Source organism: Felis catus, chromosome D3, assembly GCF_018350175.1.
Source record: "Felis catus isolate Fca126 chromosome D3, F.catus_Fca126_mat1.0, whole genome shotgun sequence".
Taxonomy (NCBI): Eukaryota; Metazoa; Chordata; class Mammalia; order Carnivora; family Felidae; genus Felis; species Felis catus.
Window position 1 is genome coordinate 86,457,916 of NC_058379.1, and position 12,295 is coordinate 86,470,210.

Genomic DNA, 12,295 nt, shown 5'->3' on the forward strand with positions numbered 1-12,295 from the left:
GTTAAGCATCCAACTTTAGATTCCTGTTCTGGTCATGAACTCACGGTTTGTGAGACTGAACCCTATATTGGGCTCTGCACTGACAGCATGAAGCCTACTTGAGGTTCTCTCTGTTCCTCCCCTGCTCTTTCTCTCTCTGTCAAAATAAATAAATAAACATTAAAAACTAATTTGTTTGGGGCACCTGGGTGATTTAGTTGGTTGAGCATCAGACTTTGGTTCAGGTCGTGATCTCGCAGTTCATGAGTTCAAGCCGCACATCGGGCTCTCCAGTGTCAGCACAGAGCCTGCTTTGGATCCTCTGCCCCCCACTCTATGCCCCTCCCCTGCTGTGCTCTCTCTCAAAAAAAGTAAATAAACATTTTAAAATAAATAAATAATTTGTTCATGCCAGTAGGCAACAATTATATGAAAAGCATCTTATAAAAATAATTACCTATAACTACACTCTTAGCATTTCTGTACTCTAAGAAAATCCTTACATCTTCAGACAAGGCACTATACTTATTATAAGTTTCCTTGTTATCATATATACAGTATTTAGCAGTATTTAGGTGTAGATTTACCCACTTACAGTGTATATATGTCAGGAAAGAGACTGGTTTCTACACCAACACATGAGAATCTGTCTCATTGTTTTACAATCATGTCATATCACACGTCTCTTCATAACACCACAGGCTTTTCTTACCTTGTTTTTATAGTTTTTCAACTGGGTTTCAACTTTTCAAAAATGCATTTTGGAGGTGCTTCAAGAACACAGCAGATTTCTCAAAGTAAATACCTGGTTTCTCTTTCAAATATAATTAGTTTTTTATAATTACTTAATTTTAGAGAATACACATATAGAAACTGTAAACAATAATTATGTTAATTTTTAGTAGCAGAAAGACCCCCAGCCTCATGAGTGCATCTTCTTACCGATCACTGCTGCCCAGTGCTTGGCCAGAACCACTGTCATAGCCGGGAGAGAGGCAAGAGCGGCTTTCCTCAGGAGTACGGCCAGAAGGTTAAATAAATGCGTCCATGTGTGATAAAAAGCTGATACCAACTCTACATCTATAATATTAATGAAAACATTTCAAGCTATTAACACAAAGAATAGAAAATACAAAGCTCACCAGATACTTCATCATACTTCAAGTAAGAGTCATGCATGTGTCATATGAAGATAAATGTAATTCAGCATGATCCAACATTTATTTCCATTAGTTTTTCATTGTTTCCTAAAGCTTTCTCTCATCTATCCCCTACATAAAGACAAATAAATACACACTCACACATCTTCCTCTCATTAACGTCTATTCAACAACAAATCAGAAGGTATGACAAACTGAATAGTACGCCTTAAATTCAGAACCACATATCATGCCTATTGTAAAAGCATGGCATTGTCTGTGCTTTTATAAAAGTCAAGTTTCTCCTGTTGTCTTTCTCCCCTTTGTGCAGGGTGGAGGAAGAAAGCACAATGTGCCAAGGTCATGGCAGAAAAGCAAGGAGAATGTCTTTGAAGAACCAAGAGTACTGCCCTTCAAAAAAAACAACACAGAAGAGGATTCTGCAGCTTTGCCTATGGCTGAGAATGGAGCAATTCACTTCTATCCTAAGGACAGCTTTTCCCCTTTCTACGTGGCAAACGGAGGCTAGAGAGCAGTAGCCAGCTTAGGATTGTCTTCTCGGACCATGCCACTGGCAGTATCTGCCAGCTTTTGTCAAACTCCACTACCAAGCAAACTGAGAACGTCCATCTCAAGGTTCTTCTGGAAATGGTATGTTCCAGGGAGTTTGGACTATAGCAGTCCTTGGTATGTGTCTCAATCTTCCATCATTCTCACCTCTAGAAGGAGTCTTTTTAGACTATCTTTTCTCCTTATCATCCCCATGAAATCTTAATTCCACAGATTCTATACGTCTGCTTATGTACTTTCAGTATATCTTTATACATAAAAAAAAAAAAAATTAAGTAAAAGGCTTACTGATTTTACTCAAGATGGCCAAATAAAACATTTAAGCTGAGAGTTAAAATTAAAAATTAAGAAGAATTCTTATTTTTATCTAAAAACAAGAAAAAAATTAAAAAGCAATTAACATTTAACTTTATAACTTCTCTTGCTAAGTAACTTTCAATATAATTTACTTGCTCATATAAATGAAAATGTATCCAGTTATACATGAAAATTAGTAAATCACATACAATACATACTAGAAATATAATCAATATTTTATAAAATCATTCAAAAGTATTATTTTTCCAGAAAAAAATTAATTTCTTAAAAGTATTTTTACTGAACTTATGCCTTTGCTTGATACGAGAAAATGACTTCTAATTCAACCAGCTATGAGATATACATTCAGACATCACTGACGTTTTTTATTTTCAGCACTTTACAGAATTAATGATGGGCCAAATAACTTACAAAATAATAAAACATATACTATTTTTATTTAATTCTCAAAGCCCAAGTCAGACACAAAAGCAAGAGAATCAATTAGAAAAACATCCACCAGTCAGCCAATGACAACCAAGACATGATAGGACTTTGGGACATCCTGCCACATGACTTTGGGACATCTCACCACATGACTCTGGGACATCCTGCCACATGACTTTGCCACCTCTTACCACATGACTTTGGGATCAAGTGTTGAATCAAAAGTCCTCTAGTCACAACCATCTATACACTATAGTTTTTAGCACTGATATTGCATATTTCCTGTTTATCTTCCACAAGCTAAACACCAATGCTTCCCAAGTCATACCCAAGAACACCCAATAAGAGAAATTAAATACTAAAAAATATGACTTTATTGGGTTGAACTAACTGAGCTCTGAAGGGCCACAGACCATCGTAATTAAGATTTTTTCCCCCACCCTTTCACTTCTTGGAGGGTAATATTGCCCTCATAGGGAATGCACAGTCTACCCTGATTTGCTTAGTTAGGATACCACTGCCACTTGTAAAATTTCCAAGTAAGAAATTATTATTCCTCTTACACCTGGATATTTGAACACTAATTGGACACTGAGGACTAGATTTGCTGGCATCATAAAACATTTCACTTACCTAAAACCAAACAAATCCATAAAATTCAAAAACCTAAATAAGAATGAATTAATAGGCAAAGAGCCATTTGGCAATAGTCAAATTATCAATTACTTCATTATAAAATCTTTTAAATAATTACCATATTTTATTTCTGATAAAGTCCTATACTGTTTTAATTTTCTCTTCTATTAAGTACTATATTCAACTTTTCATCAGAGTATATTTTTTAATAATTTAGGATCTTACCAAAATTTTTATTATATGCGATACTTACAGTTGTTATTGCAGATAAGTTATAAGTAGGTCATGTGGCTGTATCCATAGCTTGTAAGAATAATGAATATCTAAAACTCACTGTACTTGCTAACATTACATTAAGAACTTTGCCCTCATTTAAACTGACAGCACAGGGTACAGTCCTTCATTATACTACATACTTGCCTCAAATGGCCCCCTGGAACCACTTAAAACACCCAAACTATAAAACACGTTATATAAAAAAAGCCTTCCAAAATATCGGCCAAACACAACATAAAATTCAACCTTGAAGTGGGTACCTGGTGCAGAGTAAGATTTTTTTTTTCCCTCAATATGCTTTACTTCCATACTAAACGTGAAAAAAATAAAGCTTACCTAACACATCTTTGATGCATATGGTGAGGACCCTGATGATGTTTGTGGTAAGAGGTTTCAGAAGCTCTTCCTGAATCACAAGGTCAGGATCTACCAGTAAACATGACTGCAGAAGCCTGGACAAAGACGACAGGTATTCTAGGAGAGAGGATACCTATTTGAAAAAAGAGATAAAGTAAAACAAAACATATCATATGAAAAGCCTAGCTCAGTGATATTTCTGTCTTCTATGCATTGTAAGTCACTTTCTTTGCACCATAAGTTACATAAAAAACTAACAAAATATTAATCGTAATTTTTAAATACCTAAAATGAATATATAGCAGACAGCATGATTCTCTCATATTATAAACATACCACTAATGATCACATTAACACTGTCAAGTATGATAATACCAAACAAGGCAGTATTTTCAAAGCCAAATTTCAAACTCCTTTTAAAGAAAGAGAGCCTTTATAGTTTTTAAGTAGCTAAACTGTGGAATCAATATTCTGGAAGAAGTAGGAAGGGGCATTCCAAAGTCATAAAGCCTACGATTGCATAAAGAAAGAAAGATGACAACACATTCTTCAACACATCTCCTATCATGTAAAATGCAAGTTTGTAACATTTAATTTCCTTATTGTTATGGAGTCTTTTTTGATGCCTTTGTACTGAACACTATTGATTGCAGTTATAATAAGTCTGACATCTAATGTATGAAGTGTTACCATAAACAGATAAGCCATGGAAAGTGAGAGCAAACGAGAAACATCAGAGAGGGAACCACGGAATCACTGAAGCCTCTTACAAGCCCACACACTCGGCCCGCTTCCTCAGCGCCTCGGCTCTCAGCTCAGATCTCACCCTCGCGAGGTGTCTTCTGACCACCCTACCAAACACCGCACCCTCTCCCAGGCCGCACACCTTTTCCTCACACTCATTTTTCCCATACCATTTGTGTGTGTGTGGGGGGGGGGGGGTTGTTTTCTTCTGTTTTAGAGAGAGAGAGAGAGAGAATGCTCGAGAGAGAGAACATGCAAGCAAGCAAGGGGTAGAGGGGAGGGAGGGAGGGGGAGAGAGACAGAGAGACAGAGAGATAGAGAGACAGAGAGGCAGAGAGAGAGAATATGAATCCCAAGCAGGCTCCACACTCAGAGCAGAGCCAGACGCAGGGCTCAATCCCATGACTCTGAAATCATGACCTGAGCTGAAATCAAGAGTCAGATGCTCAACCGGCTGAGCCACCCAGGCACCACCCTTGCCCCATACTATTTGTCACCAGCTGATAAAATAGTTCACATTTTATTTACTGCTTACTGTCTTCTGCACCAAGGACAGAATTCATACGGACAGGCGTGTGTGTTTTCTTTGTTCACACACCTGTCACTGGCACCTAGAACACAATCTGGCAGAGAAGAGGTTCCAGAACTTTTCTGGAACAAATGAGGAATCTTGTGTGAGGACAAACAGCTAAGAAGCATTTGGCCTACACAAGTACCGAACAAGCACCTTCCATGGGACAGGCACTGTGCTCAGCACCGGGTACACAACTGATGCCTAAAAACAGTCATAGCCCTGCCTTCATGGAGCTCACTGCAGCCTCTGGCCTCATGTCCCCCCACAGATTTGCTCTGGCCACTCTGGCCTCCTTGCTATTTGTTGGATAGAACAAACCAACCCCGATCTCAGGGACCTGGCAGTGTCCCCACTTAACCCAGGTTACATGTCACTGTCTGAAAGGCCCTCCCTGACCACCCTAAGTGGAAAAGCCCTACCCTCCTCGCTCTGAAAGCATTTCCTGGCGCCTTTGTTAGCTGTTCTTCTCAGATGTGTATATGGATTTGCTCATGATCTGCTCTCCCAACTTGAGAGGAAGAATCTTTATTTTATTTGCACAGGCAAGACCCTGGTACGTGGCAGACCCTCAATAAAGATTTGTCAGCTGGACAGTGAACTGGAGGAGGGAGCCTTATGCAAAGGCTCAGACTGCATTGGGACAAGTATTTTGAAGATGATGTGTTACCCAGCCTTATAAGAGGGGGCCTGCCGTGGTCAGAAACCCCAAAGACAGCACCGCAAAGCAAATCTTGTAGCCTTTCTTAAACTCTGAGTTAGGGTAACATTTCTACTAGCAACAACTACACGAGGAGTTATTAAGCATACTTTACATACAGACTCGAGCTACAATCAAGAACTTAAAAATAGTAAATATCTGTAAAAAAACAAAAATAAATTTATTTTTATTAGGTTGGGTTTTGAAAACACATAGAATTTAGTCACTATCTATTTTAACAGCTTCAGTTTAGGTGCAAATGATAGACATGGCCTAAAATCACAGAATGGGAAGGTGGTCTATATAATGTCTTCTTTTTTTAATATGGTGCTCAAAGATATCCAGATCTGTGAATAAACATCTACAGCTGGTTAATAATGGAATTAGGAAGAGAATATAGATCTTTAAACCTCACTTCCCTTTTCTGCCATCCAAAGATGTCTCAGATTAAAATGTTAAGTAACCTATTTCAAATAACCTCATTACACCATGTCTATCCTGAAAGATCTTCATCCTTCTCCTACGGTTAGTATATCCTTAGCAGAATTTATGTTTCTGGCACTTAAAACAAACGCACAAACAGACATGAGGCGAGAAGGAGACGTGAGACACTTACCTGAGCCTGCGTGTGCTCAGCGGGAGGGGACAAAGGCAGTGGCGCCTTGAGCTCCTGGACACAGCTCTCTAGGAGTGTGGCATCTGCGATGCTGCAAAGAGCAGAAAAGATGAGTAGTGTGCTGCTTATTAAAAATTAATAAATCAGTATTTGAAGTTTGAATGTAACCTTGAACAGAATTCAAGAGAAAGGATCTTTACAGAAAACAATGGCTGTCAGAGGGAAGGTGGGTGGGGGGTGAGGCAAAATGGGTGACAGGGGCAGGGAGGCACAGGCCTTCAGCCATGGAACGAGAAAGTTACGGGAATAAGAGGCACAGCATAGGGAACACGGGGAATGATACTGTGACAGCGATGGAATAGGACAGATGGTAGCTATGCCCGTGCTGAACACAGCATAATGCATAAACTTGTTAAGTAATTAAGACGTACACCTGAAATGAAAGTAACATTTTGTGTCTATTCAAATAAAAAGAAAAGTAAAAACCAAGAGAACAGATTTTCATAAAGACAATAAATGTATATAAAAAGGTATCCCATAATTATTTTAGAACACAGGAAAAGATCCTATCTAATAAACATGGGAAACAGAATTCTGAAGAAAAAATATCTAATGAAAAGCAGAATAAAATATAAAGAAGCCCTTCTAAAAGGGAAGCAAACAAGAGAAAAAACTTGGTGGTTAGTTTCCTGTTTAAAACAGGAAAAATACTTGCTAGGAAATAAGTTTTGATTTACAAAGTAAAAAACAAAATAATGCAAAAAAAAAAAAAAAGGCAGGAAAAAGTTTTCAAGTCCTGAATAAAGAAAAGGTACAGAATATGATTAAGGTTTTGCCATAAAAGATTCTTTAATAACTCCGTGGCCTCAATTTCACAACAGGCTCTTCTTGAGAAGCAAGAGTATTCCTAAAGTTCCATTTTGATCATTCTTGAGGCAGAAAAACATCCAAGAAGATAGTTAATCAACAGGCAGTTTCCTTTTCCAAGTCTAGCAGGTTATCACGGTGGAAAGATGATGAGTAACTATGAACAAACTCACACCTCACGGATTATCTGAGTGGTAAACGAGTAATGGCAAGTGAAGTGAAACAAGGATACTTCTTTCTTTTTGGAGTTTTCTTAATATCCCAAAATGAAAGAGAAAGTACTGCAATTTGGCAAAGAGGAGGACGATATCTCAGACAGTGAAAGTTCTCAAGAAGAGCAATGCAAATGACTACGGGGTCAACAGGAGGTAGTAACAATCCACTGGCTATAATAATCCAGATGGGAAGAAAGCAAAGGAACAGTTACTATAAAGAGAGTATCCTAACAGGAGTGCTGATGCATAGGGGTACTTGTACCCCAATGTTTACAGCAGCACTCTCAACAATAGCCAAATTATGGAAAGAGCCTAAATGTCCATCAACTGATGAATGGATAAAGAAATTGTGGTTTATATATACAATAGAGTACTACGTGGCAATGAGAAAGAACGAAATATGGCCCTTTGTAGCAACGTGGATGGAACTGGAGAGTGTTATGCTAAGTGAAATAAGTCACAGAGAAAGACAGATACCATATGTTTTCACTCTTACATGGATCCTGAGAAACTTAACAGAAGACCATGGGGGAGGGGAAGGGAAAAAAAAGAGGTTAGAGTGGGAGAGAGCCAAAGCATAAGGCTCCTAAAAACTGAGAACAAACTGAGGGTTGATGGGGGGTGGGAGGGAGGGGAGGGTGGGTGAGGGGTATTGAGGAGGGCACCTGTTGAGATGAGCACTGGGTGTTGTATGGAAACCAACTTGACAATAAATTTCATATTAAAAAGAAAAGGGGGGGGGGGAAGTATCCTAGACATCATCACTTGATCCTCACGCTAACCCCAATAACCAGATGTTATTAATGAGATTAATAGTAACTTCCCCCAGACTGCAACACTAGGGAGGGAATGCCCTGTGAGAAGACCCTAAGTGGGACTGATTCAGTATCTACAGCCTTTCTCACTATACACATAACCAACACGATAATGCAAAGGTCCAGCCAGAAGCTCATTCACGTTAGCTAAATGAAAGAACGAAATCATGATCTTCTAAATTTTATCAGAGTGTTATGTAATAAAGAGTTTAATCCCCAGTAATGAAAAAACTCCAAATGAATTTAAACAACGATTTTCAACCCATGGCCCTTATTCTGACATAGCCCTACAGAGGTGACTCCCCAAAGCCCTTCACTTCCATTTAGAATGACCAAGGGACTGCACCACAGTTCTTGAGTATGGTGCAAGACAAATCAGGTTCAGAACCTCTGAATTACAAAAAAAAATCAGGACGGTGGGAGTAACAGCGTAACAAACCCGTACGCGTACTTTAACAGATCTAAATTGAAACTGTCAGGACAATTCTGGCAAAAGCAAAACCCCGCAGTCTAGTGAGCCAAAAAGAAGACAGAGATACCTTCCCGGCACGCAAGCAATCCTGCACCAACTCGTCTCTGCTGCCCGGCCTCTCTTACCTACAGAGAAGCTCCACGAGACGGGCCTGCCGAAAAGCACGTGCAGTGTCTCCCGGCGCAGTCGCCAGGAGGCCGTCCAGGAGGCTGCACACCGCCGCGAGGAGAGGCGGCGTCACCACACGCTGCCTGGGCAGAGCGGCAGGAAGGGACGCGTCGCGAGGAAGCCGTGCCGACGCGGTTTCGTGCTGACCGATTACTGAGGATAAGCATAAAAATTAGCACAGTTTTGTTTCCTTTGTGTTCATGTACAACATTCGCAAGTTCTGATCACCGGAGGAAAGCCCCTGAGAGGGCCAAAGAGAGACGACTGGGGAGCTCCCCAGGGCCCGGCTCATCACAAACCTTAGGTCAAGGAAGCAGATATCCAACTTCTCCACTGTGTGTGTGTGTGTGTGTGTGTGTGTGTGTGTACGTCTGCCTTGGATGACAGTGTAAGAGCCAAGACGAGATGGGCAGAGCATGGTTTTGTGCCCTCGTGCCCTCAAGCACTCAGACACTGAGGAACAAATAGATGGTCCCCGACCCTTTTTCTAAAACTCTAGTGGCCAGAAGTGCTTCAGAATTCAAAATATTTTAGATTTCAGGAAAATAATAAGATGCATGTACCTACCATACATTAACTAATCTCCAATGAGAATTTGGGCAATACCACGTAATGAAGTAACTATTTCTCTAGTGTAACACTTGTACAATCACAGTAAGCTGGATGAAGAAAGGAACAAATACAACCTCAAACCAGTACTGGTCAGGTTTTGCAGCAACTGTAATTCAGGTATGGGCAAGTTTTATACCAAGTAAGTTTTGAGAACACTTAAGTTTTCAGAGATTCTGGATTTTAGAACTGAGGATATGAGATTGTGGACCTTTCCCAGAAAACTCAGCAAAGGATTGTTACCAAGAAAGCTATGTTTGTTAACCTACATCAAGATTTCCCTCATAACCCTCACTTCTTATTTCTTTTTTAAAGGAACACTTTATTTTTAATAAATTCAGATTTACAGAAAGTACAGAGTACAAAGAATTCCCATATACCTTCACCCAGATCCCTATGTATTACTATTTTACCACATTTTATCTACCTACATACCTCTCTTATTATGAACTGTTTGTAAGCTGCAGATGCCCTGCCCTCTCAGCCCTAAATTCATCTCCTAAACAGAGACTTTTGTCTTCTATAATCACAGTACAGTTAACCAGGAAATTAACACTGATGCAGTAGTATTCTCTAGTCTATAGACCTTCTCTAAGTTTGCATATTGTTTCACTAATGTCCTTTAGAGCTCGAGAGTTCTTGTTTGGATCCAAGTCAGGACCACACTTGGCATTTAGCTGTCACGTCTCTTCGGGTTCTAAACTGGAAGATCTCCTCAGACGTGCTCTTTCAGGGCTCAGACATTCTGCAAAGAGCACAGGCCGGTTACTTTGTAGAATGTCTGATGTTTGATGGTTCCTCGTGGTTAGATCTTCGGTGCATCCTACCAGGAAAACATGATTTCTATCTGTGCCATTATTGGTGGTGTTAACTTTAACCATTTGATCAAATGCTGTCTACCAGGTTTCTCCACTGTAAAGTTCCATTTTCCTGTGTAATTAACTAATTCCTTTGGGGTGGAATTAGGAATATAGAACTTTGGGACAATGGAGCATCAAGAAAGATTTGATACTTTAAACGAAATAAAATTGGGAAAATTAGATGTAGGTAATCCCACAGAAACCGTTCCAGTGGTTTTAAGGGGAAAATGTAAATATTCACAAGATATGTGTTACATGTTTGCAGCATTTTTAGGTTAAGTTTATAGAAGAATACCAATAAAGGGGAGGGCAGGGCAGGGCAGGGCAGTTCAGAAATTCAACCTTACCCAATATATTTAAATAAAACTTTTCTACTTTATCTAGAGAAAATTATCCTACTTACTTATATTAATAGTGCTCAAATACACTAACATTTTTAACGGTTCCTTTCACCTTTGTACATCAAATGTAGGCTTACTGATCATAAGAGACTGTTGTTTTTTTTTAAATATAAGATATGTGTATTTTTTTTTACAAAAGTTTAGAAACTCAATTTAAAAATGAAAACTCACATGTCTGAAGTGACCCTAATATACATTTACAGAAAATTCTTTTCATCCTGTCCTAAATCATTTTGAGGCACATTCATTCCCTGGTTAATTAAGAAGCAGCAAAACAACAAATAAAAGGACTAACCAGTTTCACTGGCAAATCCTGCTACATATTCCAGCTGAGGGAACTAAAATCATATTAACACTAAAATAAATAAATAAATAGATAAATAAATAAGTAAATGTAAGAGAAAATCACATTTTACCTTAACACTATTTTAAAGAGATGGAATTCAGGAAGACATCTAACAACAACAAAATAATTGCTCTAGTCTTATGGCTCACTGACAACATACATTCAATGCTTTGTAGCACTGTTCATTGGCATATTCAACAAAAGGATTAAAAAGGTTTTTTGTCAAATATACATAATTAAGTGATTGGCTGAACCAGTAAAACTGTGCATGAATATACATTCTAAACACAGTCTTTGAAAATAAAATAAATCCAAATCAAGAATAATGCGACAAAAAAACAAAACAGAAAAACCCCACACAACTATATGTCCACACCAAAACCTGTACATGAATGCTCAGGGCAGAGTTACTCATAAGAGCCAAAAAGTAGAAAAATCCAAATATTCATCAACTGATGAATGGGTAAATGCAAGTGGTATAACCATCCCACGGAATATCTTTAGCAATACATAGAGAGTACGTAACAGCACATAATACAATATGGGTTAACTTTGAGAATATTATCTAGTTGCAAAAAGCTAGTCACAAAAAAATACATAGTGTATGATTCCATTTTTTTTAAGTTTATTTTTTGAGAGACAGAGAGAGACAGAGCGTGAGCGGGGAGGGGCAGAGAGGGAGTTACAGAATCTGAAACAGGCTCCAGGCTCTGAGCTGTCCGCGCAGAGCCGGATGCGGGGCCCGAACTCACAGACTGTAAGATCATGACCTAAGCTGAAGTCAGACACTCAACCGACTAAGCCACCCAGGCACCCGTTTATTTATTTTTGAAAGAGAGAGACAGTGGGGGAGGGGCAAGTGGGGGAGGGGCAGAGAGAGACAGAGACACAGAACCTGAAGCAGGCTCCAGGCTCTGAGCTGTCAGCACAGAGCCCAACGCGGGGCTTGAACCAACGAAACTGCGAGATCATGACCTGAGCTGAAGTTGGACGCTCAACTGACTGAGCCACCCAGGTGCCCTGTATGATTCCATTTTTATGAAATTTCCCATAAGGAGGGAAAATAGATCAGTGATGCACTAGGCCTGGAAAAAAATCGAAAACAGATGAGGAGTGATTGATAATGGAAAGTTTTCTTTTTAGAGGATGAAAATGTCCTCAAATTGACTGTGGTGATGCTTGCACAGCTCTGTGCAAAAACCAATGAACT

At 39.2% G+C, this 12,295-nt stretch overlaps 1 protein-coding gene across 8 annotated transcripts in view; it reads right to left on the minus strand.

Annotated features, from left to right (window-relative positions):
• Positions 1-12,295, minus strand: part of RTTN (rotatin) — a 163,832-nt gene that overhangs the window by 34,311 nt on the left and 117,226 nt on the right. For all 8 annotated transcript variants that reach the window (XM_045041165.1, XM_045041164.1, XM_011288133.4 and 5 more), the window contains 4 exons: positions 8,827-9,022; positions 6,333-6,423; positions 3,681-3,834; positions 922-1,059 (listed from right to left, as the gene is read on the minus strand). In XM_045041165.1, coding sequence (XP_044897100.1) covers positions 922-1,059; positions 3,681-3,834; positions 6,333-6,423; positions 8,827-9,022 — 579 coding nt within the window. The remainder of the gene's footprint in view (positions 1-921; positions 1,060-3,680; positions 3,835-6,332; positions 6,424-8,826; positions 9,023-12,295) is intronic.